Raw genomic sequence first — 21,971 nt, 5'->3', positions numbered from 1 at the left:
TTATTTTACTTCACTGTCATTAGTTGATTATTCTCATTGCTTTAAACAAAGAGAGTTTTGGAGCCTGATGACTTCCTGGATGACCTTGATGATGAAGATTATGAGGAAGACACACCTAAAAGGAGAGGCAAAGGAAAAGGAAAGGTAAAAAAAATATTATAATAATAACAATGATAATAATAATAATAGTATTTCCTAGAATAATTGTGCCAGATCTGTATCCTGCAGCCCTTGAGTCACTGGTACATGTAGAATGAGGACAGAGGTTAAGAAAGAGAAAAAAACTAGGTTAATTGTGTCATTATGTGAGTTGATTGCAAAGAGAGAGAGAGAGAGAAACGTGAACTACTGTTGAGTGTAATGACAGTTGTGTCCTCAGGGTCGAGGAGTGGGCAGCAGCAGAAAGAAGCTGGATACAGCAGCACTGGAGGACAGAGACAAGCCGTACGCCTGTGACAGTGAGTCCTGATGAGTGAAAGCAGAGCATGTGAACTCAATCACAATAGAGGTTCACTGCACATGTTAATAGCTATAATAGGCTAGCAGCTAGTCCTCAAAAAAGGCTTCAGTTTTCGAGCTACCCCTACCCGAGTTAAGTAAAACACAACCATGTTTTTCCATATCTCATATGTGTCCCATTGATGAAATGGATGGTTGTGGAACTTTATTTTTGTGGGAAATAAGTTTTTTGGGCTATTCTTTAGACCTGCCCCAATATCTGAAAGAGCCAAATTAGTCTTGTCTGGACAGAGGTAAGGTGACAAAACAGCTTGTAGTTTGATAATGCTCACTCAGATCTTCCTCAAATTTGCTGTGGTATGAAGTAGGTATCTGCCCAACATAACTAGAGAGTATTTTTTTTAATTTATATGTACCGTAAATTTCGGCCAATAAGCCGCTACTTTTTTCCCACGCTTTGAACCCTGCGGCCTTTACAGCAGTGTGGCTAATTTATAGAATTTTACTAGCTAACGGCCACCGGGGGGCACTCTCTAGCAGTAAACGCAAAAGTGAGACAGACGTGGGGAAAGATTATGCGCTGAAGAAGAAGACTTCAGTGGCTTTAATGTGCAAGACAAAGATGAAGACAGCGACCAATGACTTTTCTGGTAGGCTAAAGTGTTTTCTTTTCTAACTAGGCGTGTTACTGTCGTGTTGGTGCAGTGTTTTATTTTCTAACCATCCAGGCATGTTGATGCCGTGTCGGTGCTGTTTTATATTCTAAACATGCAGGCATGTTCACCCCGTGTTTAAATTACGTTGTTTTAATTAAAACAACAACAAAAAACTTCCGTGTAACGTTTTTCTGTGTAAATATCTCATGTTACAACCATACGCGGCGTTACGGATGGGCCCACTTTTGTCCGTGGCCCACTCACGATCACGGACGCATCATTCAGTGTTCATTCAGTGCTAGTCACGCGCACTCACTCATCATTCATAAAGTTAATGCATTCATTAACAGTCCTTTGTTAAGAGATTGAATCATGGTGCCGCTACTTGTTACAACATGAAAACCTGCGGCTTATATTCTAGTGCGGCCTATATATGTACAAAATTTATTTTCTTTTAAAATTTAGCTGGTGCAGCTTATAGTCAGGTGCGCTAAATAGGACGAAATTTACAGTAAATAAATAATGATTTAAGCTCATGTAAGTATAGCTTTAACTTTAACGGAAATCACATTTTTGTGGATACGACAAGAGCACACACTTAACCTTTCTCTTATTCATTGGGAAAACATATATTCCCATGGGATATACTGTTACTGGTTTGCCTAGGGTGCTATTGAACTAAAACCAAATGGTTGTGTGCGTATATATTTTGTTTTTTATTGCAAAAAATGTGACTTCAGGCCTACTACTTCTCTGGAAGATGATTACAAAATGTTCATATTTGGAGAGGGAGAGGCCAGGTTAGACCTGTAGGCTACACCAAAGTCAGAATGTGAGAAACCCAATAAAGCTTAACTAAATTAAAAAAAATAAAGATCCATGGTGTAGGTAGAATAACTTTTATTGAAATAATCAATTTAAATCAGAACCAAGAACTTCTGTGAATCATCTACCGCTTTATCCTCCACCAGAGGGTCACGGGGAGTGCTGTGCCAATCTCAGCTGACATAGGGCAATAGGCGGGGTCACACCCTGGACAGATCACCACTCCATCACAGGGCCACAATGTGGCACAAAGTGACCAATTTTCCTAATCCCCATTTTGCATGTTTTTGGACTGTGGGAGGAAGCCGGAGACCCCGGAAAATAAAGCTGAAACGATTAATCGATGAATCAATTATTAATCGATTACTAAATTAATTGACAACTATTTTGATAATCGGTTTGAAGCTTTTTTCATGATTAAAACAAGATTTCTGATTGTTTAAGCTTCTTAAATGTGAATATTTTCTCAGTTTCTTTGCTCTAGATAACAAAGAAATTATTAAAAGTCAATCATTTTGGTTTGTGGACAAAACAAGACATTTGAGAACAATATTCATTTCCAGGTTTGACGAACACCGATCAACATTTTTTAAGGTTTTCTGATATTTTATGGACCAAACGATTAATCGATTAATCAAGGAAATAATCTAATGATTAATCGATTATGAAAATAATCGTTAGTTGCAGCTCTACCGGAAAAAACCCACGCACTCACAGGGTGAACATGCAAACTCGTGCAGAAACCTCGAACCTGGGTCTTCTTGCTGTAAAGGCAAGAGTGCTAACCACTACACCAACCGTGTGGCCAGAACCAAGAACATGCCATACCATAGAACAGATGCATAAAATAAAGTGTGTGTGTGTGTGAGAGAGTGAGTGTGTAGCAAATGCTACTACTAACGGCCTGATGCGGTCCCAAAAGTATCTCCCATAGCTCATATTCTCCGAATCCTAGGCTGATGTCCACTCCCCTAGGCTGATGCCAGGGTGACCTTCCCCCCTCACTCCTTGATTGTTCTCCTTTTGAAGCTTCCATGTTTCTGTGTGTTATTAACAAGTCTTTGTTTGCTTCCTTTTGTTCATTGGTTGTCCGTTCATTTATTTATTTTATTTAACCTTTTAACCCAGAAGTCTCAAACTCAAATGACCTGTGGGCCACTGACGGTCTCGTCTGGTCAGCCGGGGGCCAGTCAAGTAAAAAAAAAGCCCAACTTTTTTGGGAAAAGCAACAGTTGCAGTGGACGTTATGAGATCATGTCAATATGCCATATTAATAACTTTTTTATATGTACTCTATTGCCTCGTGTGAGCTTTTCTGTCTTTTACTTCTGTCTTTTATCCATTATTCTGTACAGCACTGTGTTTGTTTTAAAGTGCTTTACAAATAAAGTTGGATTGGATTGGATAATTTCAAAATATAAGTGGTTGTTTTAATGTTGAACAATCAAAAAAAACATATTTATGATGCAAAATTAATCTATTCATTTAAAAATAAAAACATATAGAAATGACTCGTTACAACTTGATATTGTTTGGGTTAGGGCCACATGAAATCGATTGGAGGGCCACATGTGGCCCCCGGGCCGCCACTTTGCGACCCCTGTTTTAACCCATTTAACCAGATAAAAGACCCATTGAGATCAAGACCTCTTTCACAAGGGTGACCTGGCCAAGAAAGGCAGCAGCACATGTCATAGTTAGGGAGATAGGGAGATAAAAGTTACAAAACAAACATTGAAATATAAAAGTCCAAGTAAATAGACAAAGTGCTAAAGTTATGGTTGCAGTAACAATTTAAGAACATAGGCACTGTTCAATGGATTCACGTTCTCGGTCTTTTAAGATGGAGTGGAAAGCTCCCAGTGAAATAAATAATAATTTTAGTGGACCGAGAACACTTCTGAACATGTTTTTTGTTATTTTAGGTAGTTCTTATCATGATAATGTATGTAAGTATATATCAATATCAAGTATTTATTTCCCCCGATAAGGTGGTTTTAATTCGTTATTTGATTCTCTAAACACAGCCTGACCTCCTCAAGCTTTTATTTTGGTACTTTCGGTTACCGGCAGTGTGAATTTGCATATTAGCTAAATATTTACTTTCACCTGAAAGATTTAGATTTAATATTTATATTTATATTTATAGTTAGCATTTAGATGTAACATTTATATTTATATTTAGCATTTAGATTTAGATTTAACATTTAGGTGTAACATTAAATATTTAGAGTTTTTAATACATTTCTAAGTTAACAGATATTGTTGTAAATGTGCTAAAAAGTGACTTTCAAAAATTCACATCACTTTTTCAAACATTGTTTGAAGCTAAATGTCACAAAATATTGAAAAAGTAGCCAATAATAGAAGCTTCCAAGCTCTGTAAAAGAAAATTACTTTCACCCTTAATTTACAGACCAAATTTCTAACATGCACTTTGAATCAAAGCTCCCCGTCAATAATTAATCCCAGGTACATGTAACTGGTAACCAGCTTTAGAGCTTTGCCATGGGTAGTTCTAATTGAAGGGATATTCTCCAAGGGAACAGATGGATTTTACTTTAGATTTTTCAGCAATTAAAATCAGTTTCAATTTCTCTGTATCTGCACTGCATCAAAGGCAGACCACAAAAAATTGAATGCTTGTGCAATCGAGTAAATTATGGAAAGGTAGGCGAAGGTAGAAATAACTCTGCACATAGCGTCCTATTTGCCAAATAATCGTTAAACTATGTGGCAGCTTGTGTAGAGATGCCGTTTTTATCTAGCAAGAGACTGATCCCCAATGGCAAATGCCTTGAACAGGTCAATGAACAGAGCAACGCAAAACCTTTTTGAGTCCAGTGCCTCAAACACATCATGTAAAACTTTTATGGCAGCAGTGACAGTGCTGTGTTGCTTCCTAAAACCTGACTGAAGGGAGCTTTAGAATATTGTTGGATTCTAAAAATCGCAAATCATCTGGTTGGATCCTCTGTGGGCCTGCAGGGATGATGTAACTGCTCACAAAGATACACAGTGCCGTCTTGTTTCCACTGCTTCTCGGGTACCTTTTGTAGTCGGAATTTTTGTGTACCTGTAATCACATGTGTGGCCCACATGTGCCTATCAGTTGCTCCTCTCCTTTGCCTCTCCAGGATCTTTTTTGGCTGTGGGTTGTCATATCTGTCAAAGACTATAAGGACATATTTTATCTCTTGCTTCTGTAGAAGAGACAAGATCATCTTGAGGATGCATTCAGAAAGGGCACTAAAAGTCAGGAAGGTTAAATCAGGAAGACTTTGGAGCAGAGCCATGCCATCAACAATGATATAGGCTGATTTTGTTGTGATCTCAGGTAGCTTGCGTCACCTCCACTACAGACTCCAGTTTCTTTGCTAGGTCAGTTTTTGTGGTTTTCCTGAAATCTCCATCATCATAGAAGAGAGAGGGTGGGATGGAAGGCAACTTGTGAGACATTGCCTTTTCCAAAGACACGCATTTTTGAGTTTGAAGCGGCCAGTAGTCTCCTGAAGAGCACCTGAATCAATTTGAAGCTTTGTAGATTTACTGCAATTCAACTTTTCTTTTGTCAAAAGATTGTAATTTCATCATTTGGTGGTGGTTTCTTCTTTCTTTTTAATTTTTTCCACATAACATTGGCAATCCTCTGGGTGTGGCAGTTTAAAATGGCAGTTGTTTAACAAACAGGGGAAAAAACAAGGAGGCACACCAAAGAGCAATCAATCCATGTTTGAGAGTGTGAATGGAATGTGGTTCTGTATTTTGTTCATTACCATATTGACTTCAGAGGGTGATATGGATTGCATATCCCAAATTAACACTAAACAATTATAAATGGAAATGGGAAAGGATATTGACTTCCAAGACCTTTTCATTTTGTTCAAATTACAAGGTTTTGTGTTATTTCACTATGAAAAATAATTTACTTCCACCTATTCATAACTCTGTTTAGAAGTCAACAGCGCATAATCAAAACAAATTATCAACATAAATTCAGATAATCTATGTGCACAAGGTACCTGACTACACAAAACTATAAGTTGTTCATCACTTCTTCAGTTGATTTCACAAATATCCCACAAAAATAAAGTTCTCCAACAATGCATTTCTTGAATGGGACCCTGAAGACCCTTGGTTTACAAATTGTTGGTGTTGTTTAACAGTTACTTGGGTCAAACCACAGCAAATTTGATGTAAATTTGAGTGACCATTATGTGACCCCTATCCAGACTAGCCTAATTTGGCTGTTTTCAGATATTATACTATTTAATTAATGGGACACGTATGGGATGTGAAAAAACATGGTTGTATTTTTGTTCTGTCAAATGTCAAACATTTCTCATACCTGAAATATCTTGGTCAGGGGCAGGACAATTTCTTCCACTTATTTTGGTTTAGTCAGACTGCTTGACTTTTATGAAGTATTTTCACTGCAGTTAGTTAAGCAAGACAGACTGGCTGTCAGTCTCTGAACCTGTTTCTCTGAGTCTCTGTCTCTCCTCTCTCCTCTCCTTCTCTTCTCCTTTTCAGACACTATCAAACAAAAGCATATTTCAAAACCTTCTGAAAAAGGTATATTTCTCTCACTTTTCCTTATTGCATTGTCTTATGTCCTCATTGCCCATTTTTCCTTTTTATTACTTTGTAGCATTTGCCCCTTTTGTAGTTTGAATAAAAGTTTGTGTTCTGCCCCATTTACTTAAATGTAATTAAAGAGATTTAGAAAAGGTCAAGACTGTTATTATACCCCCTAATTAAACTGTAGTCTCTAATAATTTTAAGATATGAGCCATTGCAGGCAACAAAGATAAGCTGTGCCTCATGAAAATAATTTCCCTCTCACTCTGACCCAGAATTAGATTATCTAGATGCAGGAACCTGTTGTTGGTTTTCACCTCTGCTTTTTTTTCTTACGTCTCACTACTTAATGTTTACAATCTGCATTAGTTGAGTCTTTTCTTTTCCTTCCCACCAAATCTGCACCCTGTGAATTCACATTCTGTGTTTCATGTTTTAAAGTGCAATATTTTTCCGCTATTGTATGCATTCAGTCTGCACACAACTGAGCTGTGTTTTCTGAAACTTTACCAAGAAGCTCTGTAGAAAACCGATCACTTCCTCAGATGACAGTTAGAGGAAACAGGGCAGTTCATTTCCTCTTTGAGAGTGAGAATGAAGAAATTATGGAAGTGAAAGAAGAAGTACTTTGTCCTTGGGTGTCAAATGACAAACCTCACATTATCCCTATGACACCGACTGCACACAGTGGTGTCTTTGTTCTTTCTAAAGTCAGGCAGTGGCTTCTCTTAGTCAAAAGAAGCCACTGCCTCAGATCAAACTCAGATTACAGTATTAGGAGCAGTGTAGAGCTTTTTTTTAGAGGTTGTATTCTCTCATGTGTAATATAGAGACAGCTGTGTGTAAAGTTAAATGAGTCAAAACAAGGACATTTCTTTACATTTATTTTAGTGTATCTTTAACATTAGTGAAACGCTAATAGGTGCTGCATGTCAGTTGTCTTAAATTAAATATGCTACAGTGAGGGTAGGGATGTGTGTTATAAATCTTATCTGTGATAAGTGCCTATCATAAGTATTCACCCCCTTGGATGTTTTACCCTTTTATTGCTTCCATAAATCAATCATGGTCAATAAAATAAGGCTTTTTCACACAATAATTTATTGGAAAAAAATGTCAAAGTGAAAACAGATTTCTATAAAGTAATGTTAATGAAACAAAATTATATAAAGAAAAATAATTGTTTGCATAGTTATTCACCCCCTTCAAGTCAGTATTTAGTAGATGCGCCTTTGGCTGCAATAACAGCTCTGAGTCTGTGTGGATAAGTCTCAATCAGTCTTGTACATCTGCACACTGCAATTTTGCTCCATTCTTCTTTGCAAAACTGCTCAAGCTCTGTCAGGTTGCGTGGGTATCGGGCATTAACAACCACAAATTCTCTATAGGATTGAGGTCTGGGCTTTAACTCGGCCACTCCAGAACATTTACTTGGTTCTTTTTAAACCATTCCTGTGTAGCTTTTGCAGTATGCTTTGGATCATTGTCTTGCTGGAAAATAAATCTTCTCCCTAGCCGTAGTTCTCTTGCAGACTGAATAAGCTTGTCCCCCAGGATTTCGGTGTATTTTTCAGCATTCATTCTGCCCTCTATCTTTACAAGCCTTCCAGGGCCGGCTGCTGAGAAACATCCCCACAGCATGATGCTGCCACCACCATGCTTCACGGTGGGGATGGTGTGTTTTGGTGATGTGCAGTGTTTGGTTTCTGCCAAACATAACGTCTTGTCTGATGGCCAAAAAGCTAAATTTTGGTCTCATCAGACCAAAGAATCTTCTTCCACTTGACCATGGAGTCTTCCACATGCCTTTTGATGAACTCTAGTCAAGATCTAATATGAATTTTCTTTAACAGTGCCACTCTCCCATAAAGCTTTGACCAGTGAAGAACCTGGGCAACCTAGTTGCTATATGCACAGTCTCTCCCATCTCAGCAGCTGAAGCTTGTAACTCCTTCAGAGTAGTCGTAGGGGTATTGGTGGCTTCCCTCACTAGTCTCTTACTTGCACGGTCACTCAGTTTACAAGGACGGCCTGATCTAGGCAGATTCACACGTGCCATATTCCTTCCATTTCTTGATAATTGATTTCACTGAACTTGGGGATGTTCAATGCCTTGGAAATTTTTTGGTATCCATCCCCTGAATTGTACTTTTCAATAACCCTTTGCCTGAGTTGCTTGGATTGTTCTTCTGTCTTTATGGTGTAATGGTAGCCAGGAATACTGATCAACCAGTCTCTGGATCCTTCAGACACAGGTGTTTTATAACTCAATCACTTGAGACACACCCACGCCACTCAGGTGATCATCATTTCACTAATTGTGAGACTATTGGCACCAGTTGGATGGACCTCTATTGAATTAGACCATTAAATTAAAAAGGGGGTGAATAATTAAGCAAACAATTATATTTCTTTATATATTTTTGTTTCATTAACATTAGTTTGTAGAAATCTTTTTTCACTTTGACATTAAAGAGTTTTTTCCAATAAATTTTTGCGTGAAAAAAGCCAATTTGTATTGACCATGATTGATTTATGAAAGCAATAAAAGGGTAAAACATCCAAGGTGGTGAATACTTATGATAGGCACTGTATATATATATATATATATATATATGTATATATCTGTAGGGATGGGAGTATCAATAATATGCCCACAGATGTTGTTTCTCTGGGCTCATCAATAGTCTTCCTTTGAGATGTTTGCACTTCTCAAAGGAGAGTGACAATAGACTGTAAATACAATCAATAAAATAGCTACTCTTTATGATAAAATAGAAATATTACCTTTTATTTCAGATTAGATGTGGTTTATTTATTTGGCTTTTTTATTTTAAATTAGGGATATTCACATTTGCTCGAAACAATGAATTTGCCTATAAATATTTTTTCGCTATGACACAAATAATTAGACTTAAAATTAAAGAAATGTTGTTCAGTGACTTTTTTTTTAAATTCAATATAATAAATTGAATGATTATTAATACTTTTAAAAACTGGAAAAGTCATCATAGATGCCTTATCACAATGTGATGATATCCAAAATATAAGCCCAAATATTGTCTCGTGTCACAATATGGATAAAATATTGATATACTGTATTGGCCAGCGAGTCAAAAGATACAGTAGTATTTCCTGTCTGCAGATGTATAGCAGTGTGAGAGGCTCAGATGTTATCTGTCTGTGTCTAATGGCGCATTTCCACCGGCTCTACTCGCCTCGCCACGGCATGATTAGGTTGCATCTCCACTACAAAAGAGTACCTACTTAACGTGGGTGGAGTCATCATTGCATGGCTAAGTGAAACTGCAGTGACTTCATTTTATATGTGACACACACGAGTGACTAGTGACTTTACCCCAGACTTCTGTAGTTGTTGGAGATTAACCCACGTTTTTAGGATTGTCAAGTAGTTTTAACTTATCTATAATTCGGTACTGTTCGGCTTGATTTCTGTCCACATGTCTCCGGAGTACAGCCTCCTACTCCACAGACTACAGCGGCAGCGGTCTGTGATGCTGCTCGCGATCAGCGGCGCTGTCCCTAAATACATCACTCCACTTTAAAAGACTGCATTTAAATATAGAGGTTTCCCTGGTAGTTGTTGGAGATTAACCCACGTTTTTAGGATTATTAAGTAGTTTTTTATTAAGTGATCTACAGTTCGGTGCTGTTCGGCTTGATTTCTGTGTGGGACATCTCTTCCTGTGACGGGATTGGCAGTCTGACCAATCATGGCATAGTACCTACTACTAGCATGCTTGGAACCTCGCCGGAGCAGGTACTAAAAATAGTACCTGGTACTAGTGGAAATGCTACTGAAACCGTGGCGAGGCGAGGCAAGTAGAGCCGGTGGAAATGCACCATAACTACATGTTTACCACAGAGGATGTGATGACGTGTCTGAAACCATCTCCTCAGAGCATGTTCTTTGTTTTCTTCAACCTCTTCATCTTTAACTCTAATATCATTGCATGCACACATGACATGTCATTGTGCCTATCATTTTATTAAAGATGTAGTTCAGGTTTCGTTGAAGTGTGGTTGTGTGAGGTACTGACACACATGCATGCCCCCTGCACCAAACACGAGCATAAGACAGGCAAACTCACTCTCAGTGAAACATGTCTGCCATTGGGTACATCCAATCCAATTTATTTATAAAGTGCAGTACAGTAATAAGGCAAACATTTATAAACCTAAAACACAAACGGTGCATATCACACATTTGTAGGGAGAAGCAAACATAGGACACACACAGCACAATCTCACACTGAGCAAAGGAGAAAAGATAGACTTAAAAACTGGAAGTAATGAGGCCTGCCTTATGTGCATTTGAAAAACTCAAACAACAACACTTCAAAATGCATGAATGATCCTCATAAAGTGTTTTCTTCTTTCATGTGTTCTAGGTCATATCTACGTAGTTACAAAGGTTAAAGTGTTCAGGAGAGCCCTGCTCTTGAAGAGCCTAAACACCTTATTTTGCATTCCTTGCAGTTTTTTTTTTTACTGTAAATCCAACATGCTACCTTTTATCTGTTTGAAATTGGCTAACCAATTTTTTCACTTTGCACGGAGCATCTAGAACAAAAACAATTTCCCCCCGGGGATTAATAAAGTATTCTGATAACCATACTTGAGCTAAAACACTTTGAGAAACTGAAGTGTGTTCAATCATAGCACCATATCAGCTGACATAGAACAGATGTTGCACTGATTACATTTCCCAAAGAAAATCTATTGTGTGTGAAGGCTCTTTACAGTCTTTATAAATAAATTGATGTAGACTTTTCCTGTTTAGCTGCTAGTAAGGCTGGACAGTATGGCTTATAAATAATATCTGGATATTTAGGCTATATTCAGACATATGAGATAAATCGGGACATACATTTCCACACAAGTTGTTTCTCTGGGCTCATGAAAGGTTTTGGTGCTGTAAATATACTCTAAAATAAACTGTTTATTGTTTATTATGATCTGTATTGCATGCTTAAAATACAGTTAGATAATACCTGGTTTATGTAATTGGCTTTTTAATGTTAAATGAAAGATATTTATGTGTTAGAAACAATGAAATTGCCTATAAATATGATCAAATTCAGAGAATTAGAATTAAAGAAGTGACTTTTTAAATATAATTTTGTCCATGTATTTATATATATATGTTTATGTATATATATATATGTATATATATATATATATATATATATATATATATATATATATATATATATATATACACACTGCTCAAAAAAATAAAGGGAACACTTAAACACACAATGTAACTCCAAGTCAATCACACTTGAAAAATTAAATCAACTTGTGAAATCAAACTGTTCACTTAGGAAGCAACACTGATTGACAATCAATTTCACATGCTGTTGTGCAAATGGAATAGACAACAGGTGGAAATGATAGGCAATTGGCAAGACACCCCCAAGAAAGGAGTGGTTCTATAGGTTTCCTATGCTTTCTGGCTGATGTTTTGGTCACTTTTGAATGCCGGCGGTGCTTTCACTCTAGTGGTAGCATGAGACGGAGTCTACAACCCACACAAGTGGCTCAGGTAGTGCAGCTCATCCAGGATGGCCCATCAATGCGAGCTGTGGCAAGAAGGTTTGCTGTGCCTGTCAGCGTAGTGTCCAGAGCATGGAGGCGCTACCAGAAGACAGGCCAGTACATCAGGAGACGTGGAGGAGGCAGTAGGAGGGCAACAACCCAGCAGCAGGACCGCTACCTCTGCCTTTGTGCAAGGAGGAACAGGAGGAGCACTGCCAGAGCCCTGCAAAATGACCTCCAGCAGGCCACAAATGTGCATGTGTCTGCTCAAACGGTCAGAAACAGACTCCATGAGGGTGGTATGAGGGCCCGACATACACAGGTGGGGGTTGTGCTTACAGCCCAACACTGTGCAGGACGTTTGGCATTTGCCAGATAACACCAAGATTGGCAAATTCGCCACTGGCGCCCTGTGCTCTTCACAGATGAAGGCAGGTTCACACTGAGCATGTGACAGATGTGACAGAGTCTCGAGACGCCGTGGAGAACGTTCTGCTGCCTGCAACATCCTCCAGCATGACCGTTTTGGCAGTGGGTCAGTAATGGTGTGGGGTGGCATTTCTTAGGGGGGCCGCACATCCCTCCATGTGCTCGCCAGAGGTAGCCTGACTGCCATTAGGTACCGAGATGAGATCCTCAGACCCCTTGTGAGACCATATGCTGGTGCGGTTGGCCCTGGGTTCCTCCTAGTGCAAGACAATGCTAGACCTCATGTGGCTGGAGTGTGTCAGCAGTTCCTTCAAGACGAAGGCATTGATGCTATGGACTGGCTGCCCGTTCCCCAGACCTGAATCCAATTGAGCACATCTGGGACATCATCTCTCGCTCCATCCACCAACACCACGTTGCACCACAGACTGTCCAGGAGTTGCTGGATGCTTTAGTCCAGGTCTGGGAGGAGACCCCTCAGGAGACCATCCGCCACCTCATCAGGAGCATGCCCAGGCGTTGTAGGGAGGTCATACAGGCACATGGAGGCCACACACACTACTGAGCCTCATTTTGACTTGTTTTAGGCACGTTCCATCAGAGTTGGATCAGCCTGTAGTGTGTTTTTCCACTTTAATTTTGGGTGTGACTCCAAATCCAGACCTCCATGAGATAATAAATTTGATTTCCATTAATATTTTTTGTGTGATATTGTTGTCAACACATTAAACTATGTAAAGAACAAAGTATTTAATAAGAATATTTAATTCATTCAGATCTAGGATGTGTTATTTTAGTGTTCCCTTTATATTTTTTGTTTTACAGGAGTGTGCGTATATATATATGTATACAGTATGTATATGTATATATAATATTTCATTTATACTATTTAGTGTATTTCACAAATGTATTCAAATATCAATAACAGCCTCTAATTTATGGCCACACAATATTTAATTGTGGCCACAAAATAGGTTTAACATGCATAATTAAAGAGTTTTATTTCAGGTTGGGAATTAGTTACAAAGATATTCTCAATAGCCTGGAATTGCAAGGAATCATTATAACCAGAGTAAAGTAAAGTTAGAAAGGTATTCACAGATTTGAAATTCCGCAATCAACTTTCGCGACCTGATCAGAACAAGGGTGCATAGTGTTTGCATGTTCTACCCGTGTTAGTGTGGGTTTTCTCCCACAGTCCAAAATCAGAATCAGAATACTTTTATTATCCCGAAAGAAATAGTTTTAAAAACATGAAGATTTGACAGTAGGTGTGAGTGTGAGAGTGTATGGTTGTTTGCCTCTCTGTGACCCTGTGATGGACTGGCTCTATGTCAGCTGGAATTGGCACCAGTGCCCCCCTGTGACCCTCATGTGGAGGATAAAGCATCAGATGATGGATGGATAGATGAATGGAAAATGCCATCCTAACATGATTCAAAAACCTGCCCATTAGTCACCTTCATCCTCCCTCATTGTTTTCATACATGCTGTGTTTGTGGTTTTGGTGGCAGTCTGTGGAAAGCGTTACAAAAACCGTCCCGGCCTGAGTTACCACTACGCCCACTCCCACCTGGCTGAGGAGGAGGGTGAGGAGAAGGAAGAAATGGAGATTAATGAACCTGCCTTGCCACTGCCTGACGAGCCTAAAAGTAAGAGACATGCACTCAAGTTTGAATCAGAGGTTCCACTGGACATTTGCCTTGTTTGACTTTGCAGTAACACTTCTGTCTTTAATTCTTTTTTCAGCCCCTAAGAAAGGCCCAGATGGTCTTGCGTTGCCCAATAATTACTGTGATTTCTGCCTGGGAGACTCCAAAACCAATCACAAGACGGGTCAGTCGGAGGAGTTGGTGTCCTGCTCTGACTGTGGACGCTCCGGTAAGGTCTGATGTACTGATGAGGATGATAGAATAGAATAGAATAGATAGAATAGAAAATACTTTATTAATCCCTTGCGGGAAATTCTTTTGTCACAGCGCTCCAGTGTACAAAGGTAATGAATGTTGTAACAGCAATTTTTTTTGGAAATTACAAAATTACAAACTATAAGAAGAAGTAGGAGTAAACATAGAATAAAATTACAAAGTTAAAGAATACTATTAAAAATAAGAATAAATTTACAGAGTTAAACATTTCCAGAATATACTTCAAGACTTGTACCTCCCCCTCCCCCCATATTAACAATATATACCGAGGAAGTATAAGCCTATTTATCATACAGAGGAATTGTACAGCTTAATGGCCACAGGCAGGAATGATTTCCTGTGGCGTTCTGTGGTGCAGCGTGGTAGAATAAGTCTCTTGCTGAATGTGCTTCTGTGGCTGGTCAGCACATCATGGAGAGGATGGAGGGAGTTGTCCAGTATGGACCTAATCCTGGACAACATCCTTCTCTCTGACACTGCTGTCAGGGAGTCAATCTCCTCTCCAACAACATGGCTGGCTTTGTGGATGAGTTTGTTAAGTCTGTTGGCGTCCCGCACCTTCAGTCTGCTGCCCCAGCACGCCACAGCGTAGAGAATGGCACTGGCCACCACAGACTCGTAAAACATCCGCAGCATTTTCCGGCAGATGTTGAAGGACCTCAGCCGCCTCAGAAAATAGAGACGGCTTTGACCCTTCCTGTAGAGTGCGTCTGTGTTTTTAGTCCAGTCCAGTTTATTGTCCAAGTACACCCCTAAGTACTTGTAATCCTCAACTATGTCCACGTTAACCCCACGGATGGAGATGGGGGTCACTGGAGCCCTGGTCCTCCTCAGGTCCACCACCAGTTCTTTAGTTTTTGTCGCGTTGAGCTGCAGATGGTTCTGCTCACACCACGTGACAAAGTTGTCCACCACACCCCTGTACTCAGTCTCCTCACCCTTACTGATAAGTCCAACTACTGCAGAGTCGTCAGAAAACTTCTGAAGATGGCAGGTCTCTGTGCAGCAGCTGAAGTTCGTGGTGTACAGGGTGAAGAGGAAGGGAGAGAGGACCGTCCCCTGCGGTGCCCCGGTGTTGCTGATCAGTCTGTCTGATGTGCAGTGCTGCAGGCGCACATACTGTGGTCTGCCAGTCAGGTAATCCACAATCCAGGACACAAGGGGGGGCTCCACCCGCATAGCTGTCAGTTTCTCACTCAGTAGAGCTGGCCTGATGGTGTTGAATGCACTGGAGAAGTCAAAAAACATGACTCTTACAGTGCTCGCCGGCTTGTCCAGGTGAGCGTAGACACGGTCTAGCAGGTAGATGATGGCATCCTCAACTCCTAGTCGGGGCTGGTAGGCGAACTGGAGGGGGTCTAGCAGTGGTCTCACCATGGGCCGGAGCTGATCCAGGATGAGTCTCTCCAGGGTCTTCATTATGTGTGACGTCAGTGCCACCGGTCTGTAGTCCTTGGATCCGCTGGGGCGTGGTATCTTGGGCACAGGAACGATGCATGACGTCTTCCACAGCACGGGGACCCTGTGAAGACTCAGACTCAGGCTGAAGATGTGTTGTAGCACTCCACATAGCTGGAGGGAACAAGCTTTCAGAACCCTGGGGCTCACACCATCAGGTCCTGCAGACTTGCCTGCATGGAGTCTCTTCAGCTGCCTCATGATTTGGTCAGCAGTGATGTGGAGTGAGGGGGTGACCTGTGGGGGAGGGGTAGGGGTGTTGTCTTGGAGAGTGTTGTCACTTTGGGAGCCAGGGGAGGAGGAGGTGTGTGGGGGGCCATCACTGGGGGAAGAGTGGCTGTAGGAGGGGGGAGGGAGAGAGAGTGGAGTGGGCGCTAACTGCAGGCATGCAGGAGAGGAGCCCATGGGAGGATGAGCCGGGGTCACAGAGTCAAATCTGTTAAAAAACAGATTCATCGCGTTTGCACAGTCCATGCTGCCCCCAACTCCTCTATTGCTGGTTGGTCTGAAGCCAGTGATGGTTCTCATTCCACTCCAGACCTCCCTCATGTTGTTCTGCTGGAGCTTCCACTCCAGCTTCCTCCTATACTTCTGTTTGGCCTCCTTGATCTTCACCTTCAGCTCCTTCTGGATTGTTCGCACCTCCTCCCTGTTGCCAGCTGTGAAAGCCCTCTTCTTCTCATTGAGGATGGTTTTGACTTCCTTTGTTACCCACGGCTTGTTATTTGGGTAACAAAGGACAGTCTCCGGTGGGACGATGGTGTCAACACAGAAGTTGATATAGTCCGTTACACACACTGTGAGCCCATCAATGTCCTCTCCATGCGGCTCACAGAGCGTCTGCCAGTCTGTCACTTCAAAGCATCCCCGCAGTGTCTCATAGGCCTCATCAGACCATCTCCTCACGATCTTTGTGGTTACAGGCTGGCTCTTCACCACCGGCACATAACAGGGTTTGAGGTGAATCAGGTTGTGATCTGACCTGCCAAGTGGGGGGAGAGGAGAGGAGCTGTATGCCTCCTTAGCATTAGCATACAGCAAGTCAATGGTTCTCTCCTCTCTGGTGGGACAGCTCACATACTGTGTGAATGTGGGGAGTGTAGTGTCCATGGTGATATGATTAAAGTCACCCGAGATAGCAATGAATGCACTTGGGTGCTGAGTCTGTAGCTGGGCTATGGCAGAGTGAATAGAGTCATTTGCCGATGTCGGGTTTGCAGAGGGGGGGACATAAACAGCCACCATGATTACCTGTGAAAACTCCCTGGGCAGATAATATGGTCGAAGTCCAACAGCACAAAGTTCCATGTTCGGGTCACAGATGATCTCCTTGATGGTGATGTGAGCGGGGTTGCACCATCGGTTGTTTACCAGCACAGCGACACCCCCACCTTTGCGCTTGCCGCTCTTGGCGCAGTCTCTGTCGGCCCGTACGGTGTGGAAGCCCGCGATGGAGACGTTGTCATCAGGAATATCCTGGTGCAGCCATGTCTCTGTAAAACACATTATGCTGCATTCCCGATACTCCTTCTGGCTCCGGGCTAGCGCTGTCAGCTCGTCCATCTTGTTGCCCAGGGACCTCACGTTCCCCATGATGAGAGAGGGGAGACACGTCTTAAATCTCCGCTTTTCTAACCTCCGCTGTCTCAACCCGTCGTTTTTCTTCTGTTTCAATCCTCCTCTGCGTCCCCGATGCGTTTTTCTCCGTAGCTCCGCTGGAACCTCTGCCGGTCTGTCCGCTGGGCCAGCCGGCTTCAGGTCGATCAGCTGTTCTCTGGAGTAAACAATCTGATCGGCTTGGACTCGTTGTGCTGCGATGCCGGTTTGTAGCAGTATCACAGCGAGCAAAAAGGCAATAATATTAACAACCAGCATAATTAAATAGAGGGTTTTAAATAAAATAAAATAGTTTAAAAGTAGAGAAGTTTAACAAGAGAAAAAACGAATAAAATACGAAAGAATAGGAAAGTTACACGGAGCGACTGCAACAGGCTGCACGCGTGTTGACGCATGCGCACTAAGTACTGTACTAGTGTGAGTATAGTATATGTGTAAAAATGATAACAAACTTTTGTGCCTGCAGGCCACCCATCTTGTCTACAGTTCACACCTGTAATGATGGCTGCTGTGAAGACCTACCGCTGGCAGTGCATAGAGTGCAAGTGCTGCAACATGTGTGGCACATCAGAGAATGACGTGAGTTCACCTGCTTTCAGATATGAAGTACTATGAGTACGCAAGGTGTCATTACTGTGGTGACATCTCCCTGCTGTTTGAATGCAAGTTTAACTGCTGTGCTGTGATACATTGATTATTAATTGATTAGTAAATGAATCACCAACTACCTTGATAATCGATTCATTGGTTTGTGTACATGTATGTGTATATATATATATGTAAATATATATATATGTATGTACATATCTATATATATGTATGTATATATATATACACATATATACAGTGTATATATATACATACACATATATACAGTATATATATAGATATATATGTATATACATTATTATACAGTATTATATTATGAAAAAGAACTTGATGTTATTTACAGAACCCTGTTTTTTTTAGTTTTTCTATAATATAATTAGCAAACTACTGTCACTGTCATGTCACATGGTACTATTATTTAAAGTTTGAATATTGTTTTTACCATTGTACCTCTATCAATAATGATGGGCCAAGGCTGTATCTGACAGCAGCAGCTGCAGTAGTGAGTCTCTGTGACCCACCACATCACTAATGGGAGCTCTGCTAGATGGCAGAACACATACATCTCTAACTAACTGCTGTTTAAAGTATGTTAATGTTAGATTTGACAATTTCACTGTTGTCTCATTGATTCCAGGATCAGCTGCTGTTCTGTGACGACTGTGATAGAGGCTATCACATGTACTGTCTCAACCCTCCCATGTCTGAACCTCCAGAGGGTATGTTCACCACATGAAAAAAACATGTTCGTTCCACCAAAATAATGAATGCACACACAATGTATTCCAACATTTATCAGACTCTGAAAGACTTCAGTCAGACAACAGTGGAGTTCAGCAGGTTTGGATTCATGTGAAACTGCTGCCAGTGTGTTACAGTTCATCTTAGACATTTTAATTTTCTTTATAAATAACCCCCCAATAAATACAGTTCTCATAAGTAGGTGCTCAACATAAAAAGAGTTCATATGCTGTGCCATCATATTTGTAATGTAATTTCTTGGAAATTGCTTGATAATCATATAATACAACAATATTATTTATAGAGTAATATCCAGATAATAACTTGGTAATGAGAAAATTAACTAGAGACTACCACCAGTTTTACCTGCATATGGAAATGCAGTCAACAAAGTAGTTAATAACCATGTTGTGAAGTTGAGTAGTAGTTATTGTGTGATAACTATGAATCAACTACCTGGGGCCAGTGCTCCATGGAGTTTTTTTCTTTCTTTTTTTTGTAGCACCAAATCAACTTTCTTTATCTTGAGACACTTCACATTGTAAGGTCAAGACCTTAAAGTGAGAGAAAAAGAACACAAACAATTCACACTCTAAGCTAGCCTGGCACTGAAGGTTTGGCTTCCCAATTTGCAAATATGGTCTCTCTTTCTACTTCCTCTCAGGGGTGCATCACCTTACTATTACCATGTTGTAATTGAGCAAATGTAATTATATCAGACACAATTTGATAGATCATAATTAAAAAAAAAAAACAAATTCAGAAAATGATTTTTAAAAAAAAATCAACACAATTAAGAAACTGATTTGATTTGCCAGACAGGTTTTAAATTATTATTTTATTATTAATATTATTATCATCAGATATCAACAAACACACCAAGAGCCCCCAATATACTAATAATGCTACTTCCCTGACGTCTATGCTAGCACCCTCTACTCATAACTATTATGTTTTTTTCATTTTGCACAATGAAGAAAATGTATAACTGCATCTGCTGCGACATCACTACATTCACTACAAAAGGAGCTAAATTACCTCTGTATTTGGGCAAATATGAAAAATGTATGTAGTGGTTATTGGTCCAAGCATTCCTGATACATCGACATGTCAGGTATCGGCAAAAAGTCTTATATCATACAGGATTTTATAGCATTTAGCCAAATTAAGTGCTTTATGAATCCCTGACACTAATGTTTCTTCTGTGTTGTGTTGTCACTCAGGGAGCTGGAGCTGCCATTTATGTCTGGACCTGTTAAAAGACAAAGCATCCATATACCAGAACCAGAATGCACCACCATCATGATGGTCGTTCCTGCCCCCCCCCAAACACATACACATCACATCACTCAATTGTCCTGCAGCACTGTAGTTTACCTTTTAGCACAGATAAAAGCTGAACGGCCAATACGGTCGTTTTCAATTCTAATAGTCCTCTAGACTTGGTACGATTGGGGACTCGGTTCAATTGGGGGTTGCGACATTCAGTCACTCCGAGTTTGCTTTCACACTGCACTTTAGTGAAATGAACCAAGCCTTTTGAATAATGTATTCCTCCTCGCCTGAGGTGGCACTACATTAAGAATTATTGAAGGAGAAGACAACAATGAAATGTTTACCCACAATGCCCTGTGTTTTTAGACCTACGTTTTTAGGCGGACCAGAGTTCGCTTCTTTGGTGCAGATGAGACGGTTGCGCATTCACACCTACCCAAACAAACCAGACTTTCCGAGTAAACAAACTAAGATTTGATTTAGAAGGGCTGGTGTGAATGCACCATTCATTGTGAAAAGAGTACACCGTACCTCACTGGCCTCACTCGAAGTCACATATGACTAATTCCACTGTTCCAAGCTCAGATTCAGCCCTTAAGATTTTAATTATCACCTCTTTGCCACACAGCCAATTTAAGCAGTATTGACTTTTAAATTACCTCTACTTCAAAATCAATTCACGGCCAAATTCAGCTTACTACACCTTCACTCAGCATTGCTTAACCTTTATCTCTATCCTGCAGTGTACTGACTTTTTGGCTAGGGCAGAAATAGAGCTTGTTAGACTTACATAGCATGCAAATGCTTGCTTAAAAAAAGAAGATATTTTATAATATTTATATATTTCTATGGTATATAATAGTGTTAAGTATATTCTAATTGGAAAAAGAATGGTCATGTGATAGTCTTTATCTAAGTGTCCTTCTCATCATTATGGGTAATTTACTTTTACATTTAAGCAGACACTTTTATCCAAAGTGACTTACAAGGGAATTAAGTATTGAACTCTGAGCTTGAACTTTTTCTACAATCTGCCAGGGGTGGAGTTGAATTTGTGACCATGATGTGTCTGCACACGGGGAACCGGTCTTAACCACTGAATTACCCGGCACTTGGCTTTTTTATGAAGCTGCTGATATTTGATGATTAACATCATAGTCAAAGGGATCTGCTGAGACTGGAAATTACTTTATTATACACACATTCTTGTACAGCAGTGGTTCCCAAACTTTTCACAGTCCTGTACTCCTCAGACATTTACCCCCAACTCCTGCACACTTGAAAAAAATTGTGTCTGTCTATCTTGATACTTGACTTGAAAACTGTCCCCTTTTTGACCCATCATGAAAAATTATTCCAGTCAAATAAATATTGCATTAACAGCCAGATATGAGGATAAAAAGCTTTCATTGCTGTGTTCTAGCAGTCAGCCAATCATGCAATATCTAATATCTGCATATGCTGTGACACCTCTAGATTGTTTTATTGTAACTGAAGATGGACTGATTGCTGTCGAGGCCAGGATGAGAGTGACTTGTCTGTTTACGCTCCGAAGGCAATAATGTGTGAAACTGTAAATTATAGCTGGCTCTGTATTGTAGAGGAATATGTATATGTACAGAATGTCCTATGGAAAGCTGGCTGTTTTTGGTTGAATATGCAATAGTTTTGTTCTGTGGCAAAGAAAAAGTCTGTCTGAACTGCAAGAAAGTGCAGTTACTTTACCTCAAACAGAACAAGTATTTAAAGAGCTGAAAGATGCTGTAGATTGACATGTTTAAGGCAGAGGATTGAACAGTAGTGTCTGCTTTAATAAGTGCTTATTCTATAC

The 21,971-nt window shown here is 40.3% G+C and overlaps 1 protein-coding gene across 2 annotated transcripts in view; it reads left to right on the top strand.

Moving 5' to 3' along the window:
• Window positions 1–21,563, top strand: part of LOC131458055 (zinc finger protein ubi-d4-like) — a 28,317-nt gene extending 6,754 nt beyond the window's left edge. The window contains exons 5-12 of one of the 2 annotated variants that reach the window (XM_058626734.1): window positions 52–144; window positions 380–458; window positions 6,474–6,515; window positions 14,027–14,164; window positions 14,262–14,393; window positions 17,982–18,094; window positions 18,762–18,843; window positions 20,089–21,563. In XM_058626734.1, coding sequence (XP_058482717.1) covers window positions 52–144; window positions 380–458; window positions 6,474–6,515; window positions 14,027–14,164; window positions 14,262–14,393; window positions 17,982–18,094; window positions 18,762–18,843; window positions 20,089–20,171 — 762 coding nt within the window. In that variant the 3' untranslated portion in view covers window positions 20,172–21,563. The remainder of the gene's footprint in view (window positions 1–51; window positions 145–379; window positions 459–6,473; window positions 6,516–14,026; window positions 14,165–14,261; window positions 14,394–17,981; window positions 18,095–18,761; window positions 18,844–20,088) is intronic. The other variant, XM_058626735.1, reaches the window with a different exon arrangement.
• The last annotated feature ends 408 nt before the right edge of the window (window positions 21,564–21,971 follow it).

Source organism: Solea solea, chromosome 4 (genome assembly GCF_958295425.1).
Source record: "Solea solea chromosome 4, fSolSol10.1, whole genome shotgun sequence".
Lineage (NCBI taxonomy): Eukaryota > Metazoa > Chordata > Actinopteri > Pleuronectiformes > Soleidae > Solea > Solea solea.
This window is presented reverse-complemented; position numbering and strand designations above follow the sequence as displayed.